This window comes from Sander vitreus, chromosome 6, assembly GCF_031162955.1.
Source record: "Sander vitreus isolate 19-12246 chromosome 6, sanVit1, whole genome shotgun sequence".
NCBI classification, from domain to species: domain Eukaryota; kingdom Metazoa; phylum Chordata; class Actinopteri; order Perciformes; family Percidae; genus Sander; species Sander vitreus.
The window spans coordinates 13,223,993-13,244,109 of NC_135860.1; the positions used below are offsets into that span (position 1 = coordinate 13,223,993).

Here is a 20,117-nt window from a genome sequence, read left to right on the forward strand (position 1 = left end):
AAAGTGGGGGAAGTGAGGTTGTAGCTGGAGCACCTGTTCTTTCGATTTGACAGACAGGCCGGCGTGTGCTGGTTCAGCAGGTCGTAAAGAGGGGGAGACAGAGAGGGGAGGTAGAGGAGACAGCAAAAGTTGGAGAGGAAGGGAGGGCGCAACACTGGGGGAAGTCTCTACTACAGGGACAGGAAATGAGTGGGGCTGATACAGGAGGGGAAAAAAAGAGGTTGCTGCCATTTTATCTGATGTGAAAAGAATGTGTGACGTCGAGTTTCACTAATCGAAGAACACGAAGCAGAGATAGCACCGCATGGGCAAATTACAGTTGCCATGGAACAAAATGGAACAACTAATGGAACACAAAATGAATGGGAACCTTAATTTGATAAATGGTTATAGATGGATGGCTCTTTCAGGTGCCATTTGAACAGTACGCCTGCTTTTTTCTGTCATTATAGAATCTCACCTTTGACAGGTTTTCCTCTTATGCCCTGTAAATACATTTCACACACACACACACACATTATAAACACTGACTGCACTGACAGCATGGCACATTATTGAGGGAAAGGTGATGTAATTGCTTATTCCTCTGGTTCCCCTCCACAGCTACACCCTCTCCTTTACAGCCTGGACTCCCTCTCTAATTAACACCTGTTACCCTCCTTCTCTCTCTCTCTCTCTCTCTCTCTCTCTCTCTCTCCCTCTCTCTCTCTCTCTCTCTCTCTCTCTCTCTCTCTCTCTCTCTCCCTCCCTCCCTCCCTCACACTCCCTCACACACAGAGACTCCATACTGTTAATCCTGCACTGTGTCTGGTGAGCGAGGAGGCTTGCACGCTTTCACGCTTTCACTTGTGAAATATCATATTTCTCTGTTTAATTCTGGACTCATCTACAGTATTTGTACAGGACCCTGCCTTCACATGCAACACACAGGCTATGAAGCATTGTATAGCTTGGAATAAAAGTATAATCGTGGGGGATTTCATATTTATGTCAAACCTGCCTCCTTCGCTGCTGAAACTGCAGAGTTTGAATGTAGATCCAGCTCTCCTCAGGCTCACTGTCTTCTGCTTTCACCCTGGTATAAGTATCACTCCACCATTTGAGAGAGCTGAGAGACAGCATAGGAAATGAGCCAGTACATGCATCACATCATAAGTGTGAGTGTGCCCTCACATGGCTGAACTGTGCAATGACAAACAAAAGAAATCCATTCATGGTTTTTTTAGCTTTCCATCATTTTTGCTCCCAGTGGCAATAATGGGACGTCTGTGATGCAACAGAGCGGATATACAACAAACATATCAAAGTGCAGAATGTGAAGAATGCAGAAGGGAGTAAAAAGCTGAAACATACCAGTCTAACACTTCATTACATCTGCTGCCTCTCCCTGGTTGTTCATAACTGTCTATTCTCATCCCTCTCTACTCTCCTCCTCTACCTTTATCACTTCAATCACTTGGCCATGTGCCTCGTGCCACTCAGAAGCCCTGCTGCCCGTTCCACTTCATGCTGCACAAACACAGCCACATACTGACATAGGCCAATTTCAAACACACACACAGACCACAGAGATTTCTGTCCGCACTGTATCCATCATCCATCTGTCTGTCAGTCACTGCACTTTGAAGTCGTGTGCAATCTGGATAGCTACCAACCCTACACAAACATACAAACACACATACACACACACTCTCTCCTATAGTACTGTACAAATACAACGCCAGCTGGACTGCTGATCTCACACACACACACACACACACGGCCAGTTGAATATGCATAATCATCATGCTCTGAGGACTTCGTATGCTCAGCAATGCAACAGCCCAGTGGTGTCAATTAGGGCACCAGAATCGGTTTTGTGTTACTTACAGAACAGCATTGATTTAATGGCTAAACCCTCACAGTGACCTTAACAATATGTACGTAGCACTTCAATGAGCTTCTACAGCAAGACGGCTATAGGAGCGATTGTTAGTTAGGGCCCCATCTTTTATGGAATAGATGAGGAGGGGCATACTGTAAGTATAAGTCAGAAATTAATAGAGTCAAGTCGATGTTTACATTACATTGCAGGGTATCAGAATGAGGAATGGGTGCAGTGTATTAGCATATAGAATATAGTGATACGGTCATTTATTGGCATCAAAAACACATGTTAATTTTTGTTTTTGGCACTTTCTGCCTATCACTAGCCTTACTAAAGAATACAAACGCTTCAAGGTAAAGCTGGACATGACCCTGACAGAAACTCAGGATGCTACAATACGGGCGGCAGCTCCCAGAGTGGCAGCAGGCAGAAAGTGGAACCCATCTGATGTGGTGCAGCAAGGCAAAATCCATTCTCAGGCATGGAGAGATTGTGGGCCAAGTTCAGCATGGAAGAGGCGGCTTTGGGCAAGGCCCAAGTAGACTCACATAGCACAGAGCAACACCTGCCCAGAAGCTTGTGGTAAAAGAGATACGACAGCAAGAGGAGGCAGAACAATGTGCAAAGTCAGTCTCACATGTGAAGCAGGGTTAATGGACAAGATGGGAAATCCTGGAACACCGGAAGCTTGCCTGGAAGAATCTTTGGGGAATGTAAGGAGGCAGACTTAGCTTCATCATCAGAGCCATCTATTGGGGTAGTGGCGTGGGGAAGACCAACCATGTCCCCTCTGCCATATACCAGCAACCCCACAGAACATACTCACCAGCTTCAAGACCAGCCTTACCCAGGAACACTTCGGTGTCGCACGGACCGCTACCGCTTTTAACACTTCAACACTGAGTGTTAGATAAGACTCATATACATCACAATATACTGCACTATAATTATTTGCCACATGTATATACGTTTGTACATTGTTTCCTGTGTATATTTTTTGAATAGTTGTTCTTGTATTCTGTCCTATTTATTATTCTTGTATATTCTGTATGTGTGCTGTGTGTCTTATATTTGCTGCTGTAGCACTGACATTTCCCAATTTGGGATTGTTAAAGTCTATCTAATCTAATCTAATCTTATCTATACTTAGAGACACAACCAGGTCCGACGGTCAGCAACTGCCACTTGTGCTGAAAGAATAAGGACTAACAACAATGCCCTCTCTCCCTCAACCCCTGGCTTCTCAAACACCATGGCCTTTGTACCAGCAGGAAAGGTGTCACAGAGGTCAACTGCAGGAAAAGAACCAAGCCAACTGGGCACAGCCCGGGATTGGAAGATGAAGGTTGATCTAGGCCGAAGCTCACTTTTCCACTGGAGATCATCACAACCAGTCTCAGCCAGATCAGATCCTGTGGTCAGCCTCGCAAAAGGCCCTGTTCATAATAGAACTGACGGTGCCATGGGAGGATGCAGTTGGTGAAGCGTACAAATGCAAGAATCTGAGGTACTCTAACCTGGCAACTGAAGCAGGACAAAAGGGCTGGAGAACATGGGTGCTCCCAGTGGAGGTTGGCTACAGGGGTTTTGTGGCCATGGCTGCTGAAAGGGAAGGGAGTCCGAAGACAGGCCATTAAGTATGCTTTAATTATAGTTCAAACTTTACGTACATATCATGTAGAGACAAGTTGAAAAAAACAATCAAAAGTGCTGATGTGGGGCTTTCACGCTGTCATTTATGTCTGTAGAACATAAATGTTTTATTGAAAAAAAAATTAAAACTGTGAATTATTCATACAGTATTTCAGTGATTTACAATGACATACAGTTGGGATTATCTCATTTTCTGCTGTATTTGTGTGTATAAATAGTGAAACAATATGTTTTATAACCTTGAACTGTTGAGGTGATTATCACAAAAAGAATTCTAATTCTTATAGTTACCTGTGTCATTTTTCTTGTATTTTTGGTTTTTGGCAGCTTTGCTAAAAAAAAAAAAAAAAAGGATACCATCATTTTTGGTGAAGACAGTTTGAAAGGTGCTCAACAAAGAGAAACTATATACATAGAAAGTCAGCAAGAATAAACCAAAATTAACCTGAACTCAACAATCCTGTAAATCTAATGTCACCATAAAGCATGCCTGCTCATTTATTTGCATCTTTGCCTGCAATGACTTAAGTCAAGGACATACTGTAGGTTCACATTTTTCAAGTCTATCTAAAACTATTATTCACAAGCCCATTATGTACATTGAAAAAGTTATTTGTTGCTATATTCATTACCCCTGACGATATCCCTTCTTAACATGTGTCCATTGAAAGAGATGGGGGACACAACACAGTCCATTTTTGGGCAAAAATTACTTCTAAAGTTCAGCTGAAGCTAAAATGAGGTTTCAACCGTTTGACTTAAGTCAAACTGTTGGACAGTCTTTAGTCTATGAGTTCTTTGTGGACCAAAAGTCTTATTATGTACTAGACTCCCTCTATGAGTTGCAATTTATACATTCAGTTCAAGGTAAAATAGTGATGCATTAAACATCTGCTCTTACTATTTCAATTGAGCAAATATTCTCCCCTATTTTCAAGAACAGACCATCAACAGCACATTTTTCATTCTCTGCTTGGTTAACCTTTGCTCATCACACCCTCCACATCTTTCTCCTTCCACTGACCCTCTATAAAAGGGAGTTTACCAAACTAAAATACAGTAGAGCTTAGCGTAGGCCTTTCAGCATGCCAGAGAACCTATACTCGCACAATGGCCAGCGTAGAAATAAGGAATGGGTCGGCCACAAGGACCCAGTCAGGTCATTTGAGCGATACAGTATTTAATAACTTATCTTGAGCCGAGCTCCGTTGGGCTCTGTGGCTTAAATGGAGCAGAAAATTGAGAGTGTGCGAAAAAACAGAGGACTGTCTCACAAACTCAATTACTCCCTGGAGGCAGTCCAGCAGATATATATCAGATATCTTAATTTTTTTTTCTTTTTTCTTCACAAAGATCCATGTAAAGTCTGGTCTCATCTTTGGTGATTAACAGAGCAAAATCAACTCTGAGGATCATCATAAATGAGAGCAGAGATATAAACCCTGGCCCTGGTGTTCATGATCAAGAAAAGTTATATCTGATTAATGAAAAAAGCCACATCAAATACTGCAATTCTTTTAACATGCGTATGGAAAAGACACCTACGTGGAAGAAAAGATGGGACAAAGATTTAATTCAAATAAGTTAACATAATGCACATTAAACAAAAAGCCAATCTGAATATAGTGTTTGTGTTAGAATGACTCAAAAACATTTGGTCAAACTCACATGATATGAATTAAATACATAAAATACAACAGCTGCAACAAAAGATAAAGTAAGCATTTTCCTTCACAATGTAAAAAAAGTTAATATTGAAATAAAACAAGTGCAAATGACTCACAGTGTCTCTGACGGTAGGAAAGATAGATTATGTCTTTCACATGAGATAGTGCAGCTCTTACAAATAGTACTCTTTATATACATAGTTGGAGCAGAGGATTGTTGAGAGTAAATAAGTTATCCTTTTCTGAGCACTTGAGGGTTTTACATATTGGATTGAATGGGAATGCAACTTCATGGGGGCATGTTAGCAGTCTAATTAATATTCTAGAACTCACATAAAAATCATGATTTCAAGCATGAACTTTCCCTTTCATATACATATACACATATGGAACTTTTCTCATACAGGAAAGCTAATTTCAAAATCATGTATGACTTCTGATTGAAGTTTTTACCACTGAATGGAATGGGAATAATATACATTCATATAAATAAATAAGCTTAAAAACATTGAAATAAATATTGCAAGTGCCCCCTATTTAAATGTCAATAAATGAGGAAAGTTTAGTGTCTAACCAGAGTTACATTTGATCACCTTCCGCCTCCTTCCCTTCACTTTGAAGTCTATATGCAGAAAATTCTTTTAAGTTTCCATCTCAGACTCAGAGTTGTCTAAATTAGACACAGTAGAGCTGTACCATTCAGCACTCTCTTCTTTCTCCTGCACTCCGGATCCGCCGCCTCCTCCTCTTTCTCTTCTCTCGTTCAGCATTTCCATGGCTACTTGGTGGTAAGGGTGTTTGCGTTTGGTGTGTCGGCGTAGCGTGTTGCGCTCGGCAAAGCGTGTGTGGCAAAGTTGGCACTGGTATGGTTTCTCTCCGGTGTGGACCCTTTGGTGGCGCTGGAGCTCACCGGCCTCCCTGAAGCGTTTGGAGCAGATGTGGCAAACAAAGTTCCTCTGGCCTGTGTGGATGTGCTTGTGTCTCTGTTGACAAAAAATAGTAAACATTTGATCACAAATCTATGAAAATATCTCTCAACACTTTCGTTAATGCACTTAAAATCAATAGTTTTATATTAACAATGGATCATATAGACTACATGTGAAAGGGGTCACCCGTAGTGATGAACCAATAAAGACTTATCGCCAGAGCTTAGTAAATCCTTCAGCTCATTGTTGGGATTTACCAGCAACTTTACTGTTTTGGTTCAGTCTGACTGCTCTCATAGGAGCGTGCTCTGCCACAGCAGGCAGCTGTTTTTGGCAAAAAATCTCTAAAAACCCACTGTACACTACCTGCTCAGCACCAAACGACAGACAAAGTTAGTGACTAGCTAGTGAACATAGTGGAGCATTTAGCAGCTAAGGAGCCAGATACTTCTCACAGGAGTTGGTGAAAACCAAGACTCCATGTCAGCTGGATGAGTAAATAAGCAACTGTTTGCTAACATATCAACCTCAAATGTGATAAAATGTCAGAATTGTTTCTGCTGCACCCAAGTGGCCTAAACATCAGTTATTGCATTTTTAACAGTAACTGCACTAATCATTTGCGACATCTGTTCAAGTGGCTGGTGTTATTACTTTTATTGCTCATTAAATGATTGTTGTAATTAGCTTGCAACTGACCTGCAGATGGCTGGAGCGTTTGAAGGCTTTGCTGCACTGCTGGCAAACGTGAGGCTTCTTCTGCGAGTGCGTGATGGCGTGGCGCTCAAGGTCAGAGAGGTAAAAGAAGACCCGCGGGCACAGCTCGCAGTACAGAACCCTGCGGGGGGCCGTGCCGTCGGGTGTCCACTCTGGAGAGAGAGGATCCAGCGGGTCGAGGGGGCCCAGCGGGTCGAGTTTATCAGAGGGGAGAATGGGTCCGATGGGAGGGGAGGGGGGAGCAGCAGCGTTGGAGAAGTAAAGATGGTCGTCCAGAGGTAAATGTTCTGAGTGTTGGTTAGACGGGTCAAATCTGGGTTCCGAGGCTGGGGATTGGGCCTCTGAGCTGGGCTGGGCTAAGGGGTCAAAGGTCAAACTAGCAGAATGTGGGTGAGGAGAGGTTGCTGTAAAAGTTGATGGCTTGTTGTTTTCACTTGAGACTTCTTCAGCAGATATGGCTTCGCTTCCAACGTTTGAATCGGCAGAGCTGATTTGAGAGTGAATGTTCGTGCTGTGGCGGTCGTTTTGAAGAGCAGGAGAGGACGAACGGACAGTGAGAGAGGGGAGAACAGAGCCGGATTTTACATTGGTCACTCCTGACAGGATGACAGGGGGGTTGTTGGGGCTCAGTCTGATGACTGGGTGGGACAGCGTGGGCAGAGGTGATCCCAGACTGCTGACCTGACCGGAGGGCAAAGGGAGGGAGACGGGTGCAGAGGCTGCCGTGATCTGGGACAACTGACCAGTGGAGGGGTCGAGGACAGTGATAGGGGTGGAGGTAGAGTCACCAGAGGAAGAGGGTACAGATGAAAGGAGAAGGAACACGGGGGCGGAAGCACCAGTGGCGGTCTGAGTAACTGAAAGGGGAAGCGAGAGACCCACCTGAGCTGAGGAGAGCTGAGGAGAGGAAGAGGAGGATGACAGGAGGAGAATAGGAGTGTTAGTAGAAGTGTTTGTGATTATCTGAATGGGCTGGTTGGGGATTGATATAACAGCATTGGCCTCTTGAACAGATTTGACGCTTGGCTCTGCAGCCTTAGAGGGAGCTGAGTTTTTAATCAAACCTGTGAAGACTTCTGGAGACTTTGTTTGATCAACACCTAGTGATGGAGAATGAGTAGCAGGGGCTGGTGAGTTGTAAAGATGATCAGAAGGTGGATATAGTGCATTATCTAAACTTTGGCTGAGGCTAGGATCTGCTAACGTGGCTAATTGTGGCGACCTCATTTCTTCAACCTGATCCTCTGACGTGGAAGCATCGACCTGCGGCACTTTGAGTCCGTCTGGACTAAGCGTATACGGGATTCCCCGGTCGTCTATGAGAAGAAGGTTTTCAGTGTCACAGTCTATCGAGGAGAGAGAGGTAAAGACAGAGGTAGAAAAGAAAGAGGGAGACTGGAGAGAGTCTTCAAGTGTATCTGTGGCGTCCATACGCAGCACAGAGCCCTCTCCTTCACCATCATCGTCCTCTTCTACTACATCTCTGTCCCCTTCTCCCTCATATTCATCCACCTCCATAATCAGCGAGCTCTCGCAGCCAGAGTCATCCAGGAAGCGTTCACACCTTTCTCGACTCTCTCTTTTTTTGGGCAGACTCAGGTCCAGTGCTTCTGTCTGTTCTTCCATTCCCACTTCATCAAACATCTTACAACACTTCAAGTCCATTTCTTGCAAAACTAAAGGAATATTTTCCGCAATTTCTCTCTCTGTAGTTTCCTCTTTAATCCCTTTCAGGCTCAATATTTTAACTGCATTAGTGCTTGAGATCAAAGGAGTTTCTGACTCATCAGTGTGAATGATTTTAGCACCTGTAACAAGTCTGTCTTTGCACACTGTTTCCTCCCTCTCTGCCTCTGTTTCATGGAATGATTCTGGCTTAGCTTCCTCAGTATGATAAGTAACATCTGTGATTTCTCCTTTTTTCTTAACAGCAGATAGTAGGATTTTACTTCTGTGTTTTTCTGCTCCAGCTAAGACCGAAACAGGTCTTCTAAAATGTGAGCGAGCAAAGTCTTTGGTCAGGCTGATGGCAGAGTTTGTGATTGGCCTCTTGCACCGTGGGGGTACAACAATTTTGAGTCGGATTGGTTGGCTGCGCAACTCAGGCACTCCAGTCTTTACTGTGATTGGCTGTCTGAACCCACCAATCTTACTTGTTTCCTGAGAGGCTGGCTTGGTCCCGCCCCCCTTTGGCTTATTCCCATTGATTGATGGAGCAGCCTGCCTGATGGTCACTGCTGCTTTGACAGGGCACGGTTGGAGGTTACCTGGTACAGTTATAGGTGAGGTCTTTTCCTTTAGGTCCAGAAAAACCTCTGTCATTGGCCCTGATCCCTCTGCACACTGGCTGCCATTTTGGACATCCAGGCTGCCACCGGTCAGGACTGAAGCCAACTGAGAATCCATTTTGGGGCATACCCATTTATATTTCTACAAAATAGGAATACAATAATAAATCAGATACTCTGAGAAGCAAAATTAGAATAAAAATAAACACATTTCATGGTAGTAAGGGAAGGAAATTAAATAAATATTGTGTGATGGCTGGAAAAACTCAGTGTCTCAGTGGTGATTATTGGGGTCAAGTTTAGTGCAAAAGCCAATAATCACTGATTTTGTGAGATTACTAACAGCCTATGGATGAGACTGAGCCCCCCCCAACTCCTCAGTCCGGAATGTTGAGCGACCTGACCCCCCCTCCTCACCACCACACCGTCCAGGCAATTGTATTGGTTACCTTGAATGATCCGAAATTATAGCTCAGCGAATTTCTTACCGAGGGGTCGACCGGTGTTGGTGTCGCCGATCATTCAGAGAAACGCACCGGAGCACAGAAGGGTCCGACTGACGTGAGCGGAAAAAAAAACATGCTCGCTCTCTCTCTCTCTCTCTCTCTCTCTCTCTCTCATCCACATGCAACATCAATAATAAAACGATTGATTTCGCTTTGGAATAATATTTATATTCCGGTTTGGTTTGCAAATACAAGCCTGTTCTAAAAATGTGTCTGGGGGGGTAAACCGAGAAGCACTGTCCGTGGAGGACGCCATTAAGCACAGTCCTGGGTCCGAAATGCCAATATTATTATGGTGCGTGTGCGCCTTGACAGCTCTCGGACCTGGGACTACATCACTAACGCGTCGGTCGGAGTTAGAGAAACGTGTATATTTACAGAGAGTCGCGGTGTGGAGCGGATCCTTCCCTTTGCACCGGAGCTTCCTCGAACCTACAGCCAGCCATTTTAGAGCTGAGGGTCCGAGACACCGAGAGCGTACCCGGTAGCTTTAGGACAAACTTTCCCGGCACGCTGTCATTTATTCCAGCCCTTCTGTTAGAGCCGGCGTAGGACGCTCTTTCGATACATTTAAAACTGTATTTAAAACTATACTCCACCCATACACTCGCTGCATAGGGACTGGCTTACCCGTGCTGTGGATATTTCCGGAGGACCAAATATGACTGTGCAGTGTAAAGGGTGATGCTGCGAATGCCGAGGGAGGGAGGGGTCAAGGGGAGTTGCTATGGTGTCGCAGCCTACCGGGTCCGACCAGTAGCCATGTTCAGCCTATGAGTACAGTTGAACCTGCAGCCTGCATAGAAAGGCTCTCTGTACGCCTGAGAGTCAGAAAGGAGGGATGCACAACAAGATAGACATAAAGAGGATGGAGAAAAATGGAATTGAAGTCCCACAGTAGGACTTTATGTGTCGTAAAAAAGGAAGCCAGAGAGCAAAACATTTTGACATAACTTTATTTCACATCATTAAATCTTACAAGCCTCGAGACTTGATGCGTCAGGGTTAAGGGAGGGAAGACAGATCACACAGTGAGATATCACAGAGTCAAGCTATTATGAGTTAGGCTACATGGAGGTATATTCACAGGCATAACTGATATAGCATGTATCAATGCATCATAGGCCTATAGACATCCCCATATGAATTTCATCTAAAGTATGCATTGGCTCAAGCTGAAAGAGGACCAAAGTAATACTTGAGGCCTTTGCAGATTATAATTATGCCCACAGTTTGAAAGTATGCCACAGAGAGGGACAAAGGCCACAAGCACAGGATCCACGAGAGCTGTGAAAAATATTTCAGCGTGTAAAACAGACCACAATCATAGCATAGATAGTTTAAGCAAAGCTGCAGAGTGGAGAGGGACTGCTCTGGGCGATGGTGTGTCAGGAGGTGTGACACAGTGTCATGAGTGTTGGGTGGGTCAGAGGAGGTCATCACTCCACATCATCAGGCTCACATGCTTCAATCTCTGAGACCAGTCGGTGAGGGAAGAGTTTAAACTGCAACCACGTGGGCTCTGAAGTACAAAGAGAAGGTGCATGAATATTGCAAAACTGTCAATAATGTGAATCAATCATGTTCTTCTGACTAACAGATACAGATAAGAAAAGGACGGCCTGTATGGGTGGTCCGAGGTTTACCAAGGTAGCAGGCTGGTGGCTGCAGCTTTCCATCAAAGCAGGTCTGGGTTGCAGCGAAGCTGCACTGCTTGCGAGGGTGTTTGCAGTAGAACGTCACATTTTCCCCGTGAGGAACCACGGCGTCTGTGACATCAAACGGCCAGCGCTTCACTCCACCAATCACCACACGGCTTCGCTCGGCAGGGATGAGACAGCGGGCTGTGAAAAAGATTAACAAGGTTTGAAAGTATGATTTAATACAAAAATGAATGTGCCATAACTATATATGTCTTTGATTCAAACTATTTGCATACATTGAATGTGCCATGCCATAAGAATTCCAAGTTTTTATGGGCCTAAAAACATATGTATTTAAAAGTATTTAAACTCATTTTATACACCATTTAAAACATCCCTCACCTCTGCAGTATGGGGGCGATGCACTCCAGTTGCCATTAGACAGGCAGGTGACCTTCTGGGGTCCATCTAGCAGGAAGTTCTTTTTACAGAGGTAGTGGATGTCAAAGCCAACTTCATATTCAGTCTTTTGGACAGCCACCACGTAGCCCTCCTCCACCTCTCGAGGAGGCTGGCAGTACACTTCTAAAAGAGAGAGAGATGCAGATTATCAGTCTGCTTATTCAGGTGAGGTACTCATCTTTAAACATACAAACATACAATAGAGAGCTCATTATAGTTTAAAGTTAAACCGAAAGCTTGAATCTAAGCAACAATGCCTCTGTCCATTTTTTTCTGCCCTTGTCTGTGCTTTCAACAAAGGCCATGCAATACCAGTTTGGGCCAAACGATGGCAGAAAAGCACTGCGAAATTGAGCAGTAGATCTTGAAAGATGAATACTTGAAGGGGTTTGTGTGTTTTTGTCTGTCTCCTTCTTTGATTCACTCATTTTTTACATTTCTGCGCACACACACACACACACACACACACACACACACACACACACACACACACACAAGGAATAAATGAACATCCTGACAAAATAAATAAACTGTCCATTCACTCACACATCAACCACTGTTCCATCTTCTCCTGCTAACCTTGAAAGATGCATGAGGACACACTGACAGTCAAGATGAAGCTCTCGCACGCACGCGCACGCACACACACACACACACACACACACACACACACACACATAGCCAGTGAAAGATACAGTGCACTTACTTTTACAGATAGGGTGAGGATACTGCCAGGTCTGATTATCCTGGCAGACATTTTCACTGCTCCCCACTATATCCGCCCTGCAGGAGAGAAGGGAGAGAGTGGTTGGGACAGATGGCATTGTGTCATGTACAGTATTGACAGCTGAGGAGCTTTGTCAGAATAAAAGTGATGAAAAAAGGTGTAAATGATTTCCTTTTTACACTCTGTCTCTCTTATTCCGAGTGTCTGAATTTTGTGTGCACAGTTCTGGCTGACACATCCACTCTGGCTCATCTTATCCTGTGGATGAGTCAGTGTGTAAAGGGGAATCAATACAAGATTAGATTGTAATGACCGAGTTAGCTCAATGGGGAGATCAAAATGAATTCCTTGTCATTTATCGCTCATCACCCGTCATTCCCCAACATCTCTTCCATAGTGGTGGAAATTACTTAAGTATTAATGTACTTGGAAATAACCAAGTACATTTACTCAAGTACAGTTTTGAGGGTGCTTTAGTTGAGCATGTCATGATATTCTATACTTCTATTCCACTATAATTTAGAGGGGTGTATTATAAATTTTACTCCACTACATTTATCTGACAGCTTTAGTTATTAGTCACATTTCAGATTTTACATTAAAAAACATATCATACACTTATACAGGTGTGTTTGATACTAGGCATCCTACATTTAGCCCATAATATTTCTGTACTAAAATCCAATAATTTTGTAAAAGTGTAGTAGTCCTGCTACTACTTTTACTTAATTAACTGATCTGAGTATTTCTTCTATCACAGCTCTCCTGTGATCAAGCCTTCCCTCCGCTCCCTCCCTCTTCTTCACACTCCATCCCCATCTTCTCACTTCCTCCATTTCTACCTTTGTATCCTTTCAGGTTTTCATAGCCTCTGCCTACGCACTCACAACCTTAACCTCACATCATCCCCCAGTTCTCACCCAGACAGGCAGCTGTAGCGAATGGCAGTTCCTGCTGTTGCGTCGCCCTGGATGCTGAAGGTGTTGATGATCTCCTCAGGCAAAGGGCAGGTTTGGACGGCAGCAGGTTCTTCAGGTGACTGAGCCTCTAAAGGTCAGAGAAGAACAGAAGGTTAAATACTTTATTGGCAAGTCCTTTACTTGAAGCTATAGTGTGTAGTTTCTGTCGCCCCCATGAGGAATTCTAGGTAATGACAACAGAACTGTCGGCGCGTCCACATTATGCAAGCCTTCCGTGACCGTGCACCGCCCCATTAATATCAAGTTACGCACTAAAGCTTTAAGTAAAAGTAGCAACACTGTAAAAAATACTCCACTGCAAGTAATGAAAAAAACCAAGCCAACAGAAAAACAGTCAGACCAGCCTTCAGTTATGTTATGTTACTGTTATGCCATTTCTTCAACAGAAAAGTTGCATTCCCACATAGCAGTGGTGGAATGTGCCTACGTACATTTATTCAAGTGCTGTACATAAGTACATTTTTGAGGTACTTGTGTACTTACTTTACTTGGGTATATCCAAATTATGCATCTCCCACAGTTTAGTTGCAAATATTGTTACTTTGCAGATTAAGACAAAATACAATATCAGAAATCAGAAAAACCTGTGAACTTATAAATTATTGTGCATTTTATTGAATATGACCCAACGGTATAAAGTGATTGAAGCTCCTCCTCAACCAGCTACTGCACTAAAATGCTGCCTACACACAGCAATACTTATTGTAATAATAACATAAAGGTAACTCGTTAATTTAAATCCCCCTATTTAGCATTTATAAGCAGTATATAAACATATAATACATTGTTTATACCACACTTAGATGTAGTTATCATTAGAAGTAGGTACATTTTACATTTATTAATGCTGCATGTTTTATATCATTACTGTGTTTTACTATATTATCATTCATTATCTGTTTATACACCAGCCTCCACTTATAGCTGTTGACACTGATATACTTGTAGAAGAGTACGTTTACATTGTAGTATTACTATAGTAATAGTAAGTATAGGATCTGAATACTTCTTTCAGCACTGCCCTGTAGTGACAGGGATGTGTGTTAAGCTCCTCGGAGAGAAATGCAGCAGCACTCAGTATGCATCTAATGTGCATTTGTGACGTAAAAAGACGTAAACACAACCCAATATACAGTATGTCCACGATTACCAACAGGAACACAGAAAACATTAGAATCAGCATGTAACTGATGGATGTGGATGTGATTTTGCAGGTGACAGCCATCATCAAGTAAAGAAGGAAGGAAGCAGGGAAGAAAAACGGATGGCTAGAGGAAAGAACATCCATCCTGCTACCTCATTTGACTCGTATAACCAGAGCTTCTATTTGGTGTGTGACCCGCAGAGGCGTTTCACTTCATGTCTAGTTCTATAAGTTGAAATAACCCTTCTTGTGTAATAAATCAAAGTTCGATGAGCAGATGAAAAGCCACCCGACACCTCTCCGAGCTCATAGCTGTATATCTGTGATTGTATAACACCTGCTCATTCCTGGAAGTTTGAGTGCCTCACGATTGTGGAAATATAAATATCAAGAGTGGTGTTCGGAGAGAGGCTGGAGCGACCCAAGCTCCATCAAGCACAGGGTTTCAGAGCAGAGCGTGGCTTTGAAATGCAGAGACAGCTCTTGCCTGAGGGCTGTCTTAGGTATCTGAAACCGAGAAGTGTTAATATAAGAATGTAAAGGGACCTATGGGAGAGGGAGAGTTAGGAGTCTGTTTGGCTGCGGATGAGAGCCCAAAGCTGAGTTCTGTTTTCACATATCGCCCTGATCCTGCCTCTTCTACTGCTGCCACCCACACAGGCTGCTGCACCAAATTGCTGTGAAGCAGGTATATCAAATTCATCTAAAATATTACAAAACCGTGATTTTAAATGAACCACAGCGTTAAATACATAGCAATCTGATTGAGACCAAAGATATAAAAGGTTAGGTTTTTTACTCATTTTTCTCCCACAAATACACACAGAAACAGATGCATGCACACACCACAAACTAAATAGCCTCGAGCTACATGCTTGTCCTTGGCTCCCATTGTAGAGAGAGACCTTATCAGAGGCCTCAGATGGAAGAGGATGAGAGGAGAAAGAGATGGGAGGAAAAGAGGATAAGAGAAAAGAGAGCAGAGGAGAGGAGAGCAGGGAACAGAAAGGCCTGGAGCTGCATGAGCAAGAGAGCTCTCTGACTCTCCTGACTGCGATCTGTCGCCCACACACACACACACACACACACACACACACACACACACACAGAAGCTCTCTAACACATGTGCAACTTGCCTCCCCACACATACACATCTAATGTATACAGAAAAAAATCTACCTCTCTCCCATAAACACAACACACTCCCAGTAGACACACATTTACACCCGCTCACACTCACACTGTGTGCATGCAGCTCTGTGCCACTTTGACAGTAATCCGCCGCCCACTGCCTCTCAACAGGCATGAAGGAGCCCGACTCACACTCTAACACACATGCAAAGGACACACACAATACAAACGCTCTCACACGTTCAAAACCCACCTACCTTCTGCCTGTCTCTCAGCAAGAGGATACTCTACGAGAGAGCTGAGAATTGTATCCTTATTTCACATCTTTGAAAAGATAAAAAATCTTTAGGGTGAGAGCGGGACCTAGCTGGGTTGAGGATTGCTAAGAAAACAGTTTACTGTAGCTCCATGGTTGTGTGATTAATGCAGGACTCAGACCTATAAGCAATAAGCAATAAGCAAAAGGCATATTTCCAGGTGCCGTATGTTAATGAGATGTGTCGAGATACTAAGAAGTATTGATGGTTTTACTTTATGTACTGCTGTGCAGACTTACAGCACAGCGGTAGAAGTAATAAGGCTTCACAGCAGTTGAACAAATTTTGCCTTTTGTGAGCCACTTATTCAGATGTATCTTTTTCTGTTTTATATTTAGACCAACAGAAAGTTGAAACATTTAACCACATGATTACCTCGGGGCTTAGGTATATATATATATATATATATATATATATATATATATATATATATATATATATATATATATATATAGGTTACTTTGGTTGTAAATTAAACACTGAGTCCTTTGTCCGCTACTCGTGCTTTTGTTAAAATGTGTTTACAGCTTTGTTCTGGCCCCTGTGGCCTACAGTTTTAGGTTAATTAAGAGCTTGCAGAAGATCTCTTGCACACACAAGGTTAGACACAACATGAGTGAAGCTTATTCATTTATAATGATAGATTATTTTAACTGCAGTCAAGTAGTTGTGATTCATCTTGATTCCATTTTTAGGCTGTAATTTGGGGTTTGTTGTATGGCTTTATCCTGTATTGTATTTAGTGTAGTTTATTCTGTCCACCCTTAAATAACAACACAGTCCAACAAACAGAAGCACCTCTAATTCTGTCTATGAGTAAACATAATATAACATCACAAACTATGGCCAAAAAAATATACAAATATAAATTTCATACACATGTATATAGAAATAGAAAATATATTTATGTGCTGTGGCACACATACAAACAACACACCCTAATATACAGTATGTATGTGCATCCATGTGATCCTCATGCACACAAACGTGTTAAGCTTTCCTCTCCTATTTAAACTTATCAACAGTTCAGCAGTAAAATATTCCATCAGCCAATATGAACAACTAAAGCTCTGGTTACTATGGTGATGAGGAGAATAGATCCCAGTTGTGCAATGTCTCAGTCGACACAACCACAGACGGGTTTCATTCCTGAATCTCTCTCTCTCTTTCTCTCTCTCTCTCTCTCTCTCTCTCTCTCTCTCTCTCTCTCTCTATCTTTCTCTCTCTCTCTCTCTCTCTCTCTCTCTCTCTCTCTCTCTCTCTCTCTCTCTCTCTCTCTCTCTCTCTCTCTCTCTCTCTCTCTCTCTCTCTCTCTCTTTCTCTATCTCTCTTTCTTTCTCTCTCTCTCTCTCTTTTTCTCTCTCTCTCTCTTTCTCTTTTTCTCTCTCTCTCTCTCTCTGTCTCGTTCTCTCTCACTCTCTTTCTCTCTTTCCTTCTCTCTCGCTCTCTTTCTCTCTCTCTCTGACTGTCTTGCATAAACACAAAATCACAATAAAGGCTATATTTAATCCTCAACCCCATCATGGACATAAACACATGAAGTATACCTGCTGCTTCGGTTAAATAAGAAAGACGATATTTAATCTGAGAAAGTAACAAATGCCACTGCAACATTCTTCCAGATGTTAATTTCCTGTGTATGAATTCCATGTGAGAAAGAACATTTTTCTGTTGAACTCAAACCCACCTGTGCAGATGGGCTCATCACCACTCCACTGGCGGTCACCTTGACAACGGCGAATAGTGGCATCCAAGCCATTGGGCAATGTGAATCCTGGCTTGCAGCGCACTTCAAGCAGGGCAGAAAAAGAGTGAGTGGGAGAGAGGAGGCTCACGTCTGAGTTTTCACTGGGGGGCAGAGGCCAGGGACAAGTTCGACCTGAGGAGAAAAGAGATGATCCAGATGGAGGAGGGGGAATCTCAGAATGCACCAGATTGTTTCTTGCATAAGACAAATGAAACAGCTCTCAACCATTTTAAAATGGCATTAATGAGGTTGAATAACTAGACTGGATGGATTCACAATGCCGTCTTTTATAATGCACAAGCATAATAGAAAGCTTGTGTTCAGCACTGACATAGGGTGCTTTTGGAGCCCAGATTTTGTGCATTTGTACATGTTTTTCCATGAAGACACACGGATGTATGTTGCCACAGCTGTGTACACACACAAACACATGCACGCACGCGCACACACACACACGCACACACACACACACACACACACACACACACACACACACACACACACACACTTTTAATGTGTCTGAGCCCATAATAGTGTTCACAGTGACAACTGAGGGTACATGCATACAAATAGTTACCTGGAGCCACACAGCTGAGACCACACTGGCCGTCACACAGACACTGGCGCTTGTTGCCACAGTCTCTGTCAGCTTTGCAGGGCCGAGGACACGTCCTGCTCCTCTCCTCTCCCAGAAGTCTCTCCGTACACAACCCTGTTGTGATACCACACAGACTATCACATCACCACAGTGTTTGTCCCTTTGTATGCTTCTCCTTCATTCATGGCCCCGTTGTAAAAAAACAAACAAAAAAACAATAGCAAACACTAAGGGCCGTAATGAGGTTTTGTTTGCCTATTCTGCTTTGTTTTCTGTTTGAAGGGAAGTAAATTCAGTGTGGGTGGTCAGGCAAACATTTGCCACCCAGGTTGCCAGATGAGTAAGTATTTAGATGGCAGGCTTTATTACTCTTTGCCATTCAGCTATCAATCTACTCTTGGGAGTTGTCTTACTTCCGTGAATAGTGTTTAATGTGTGTTTTCTCAATGGAGTAACTTTGTCTAAAATGCAACTAATATTTGAACAGGAAAAGAGAGACCTAGAGAGAGTAATCTAGTATCTTTAACCCCTCCCCCTTTCCCTCACTTCTCCATATGTATTCCATCACACGTCATGAAACCAAAATTCTCCACTTACTTTACATTGCAACATTGCTAACAACGGCACACCCTCAATGTCCAGAACATTTGAGGGGAAGAGAAGGGGGGAGTCAGACAGGGATCCCCATTTTTCATTTCTTAGAATGAAAACATGTGTGCTACTGTATCAGCCATGTGACCACAAAGTCTGCTGCACTAATGATCATCGCAGAACAGCATGGAGACATGGTGTACTATACATGTAGCACCTATGATATTACAAACCTAAATATCATGAAACCAGAGTTATGGAAGTCCTAGAATCACCATCATCATCATGAAGGTGTGTGAAAAGGTCAATGATGATCCAACACAGAAAGAGCATTCACCATGAACAATTTACCTATTTCACTGTACTTTCACTGTACAACCAAAATGTACATTGTGGAAAAACTGGCATCAATTAATAAACAAATAAAAACAGACATACACTAACTTTAAATAACGCTGACTTATTTGACGTACTGTATGGTGAAATGCAGACTAGTGATTTTTTTCTAATTCAGCATATAACAATTTTGAACAAATTGCACTCCAAAATGCACACATATATTGCACGCCCCCCCACCTTAGTTAGTCCATTGCATATTTAAGTGCTAATGATTGACTGCAGCTGTGTAACTGATTAATTGCAGTCCCAAGCCCTGGTTATATAACCATCTGTGCATTAAAATACAAGCTACAGAGCAACAAAGCATGCAGGGGAAAGTCCAGAGTATTTAGTGATAGTCCAGCGGTGTTCATTGTGTACGCAGGACTCAGTGCTCCCCCAGGTGTGAGTGATGGATGGACTCAGAGGACTTACCTGGAGCCTGCGGGGACACCGTTCCAGTCAGAGCCCACAGGGACAGCAGCAGCAGTGCACAGTCCATCCTTGAAGTCAGGTCTCAGACGATATGAGGGAGGGACACAAAGACAGCATTTTTAAGGAAAGGGGAACAAAGGATGGGAGGGGGGAAAGGGAGAGAGAGCCGGGGGGGTGGTGGTGGTGGTACAGCCCAGGAGCACACATCTGGTTTGCGTTGAGGAGAGAATTCCAGTCTCAAGGACCTTTCACCCATTTCTGTTTCTGAGATAGCAGATTAATGGGATGGCATATGGCTGTTGCACCCCCCCAAATAAAAAAACAGGAGTAAACAACA

At 43.2% G+C, this 20,117-nt stretch overlaps 2 protein-coding genes across 2 annotated transcripts; both read right to left on the bottom strand.

The window, feature by feature from the left end:
* Positions 1 to 5,076: 5,076 nt before the first annotated feature.
* LOC144519547 (uncharacterized) lies at positions 5,077 to 10,308 on the bottom strand. Its single transcript, XM_078252758.1, has 3 exons — positions 10,258 to 10,308; positions 6,816 to 9,263; positions 5,077 to 6,170 (listed from the first exon to the last, which is right to left on the bottom strand). The coding sequence occupies exons 2-3, from the start codon at positions 9,237 to 9,239 to the stop codon at positions 5,829 to 5,831; spliced, it is 2,766 nt and encodes a 921-aa protein (XP_078108884.1). The 5' UTR covers positions 9,240 to 9,263; positions 10,258 to 10,308; the 3' UTR covers positions 5,077 to 5,828.
* A 257-nt stretch (positions 10,309 to 10,565) lies between these two features.
* On the bottom strand, positions 10,566 to 19,889 carry ntd5 (ntl-dependent gene 5). Its single transcript, XM_078252760.1, has 8 exons — positions 19,781 to 19,889; positions 18,356 to 18,490; positions 17,719 to 17,910; positions 13,380 to 13,506; positions 12,439 to 12,515; positions 11,673 to 11,855; positions 11,274 to 11,471; positions 10,566 to 11,149 (listed from the first exon to the last, which is right to left on the bottom strand). The coding sequence occupies exons 1-8, from the start codon at positions 19,845 to 19,847 to the stop codon at positions 11,067 to 11,069; spliced, it is 1,062 nt and encodes a 353-aa protein (XP_078108886.1). The 5' UTR covers positions 19,848 to 19,889; the 3' UTR covers positions 10,566 to 11,066.
* Between the last annotated feature and the right edge of the window lie 228 nt (positions 19,890 to 20,117).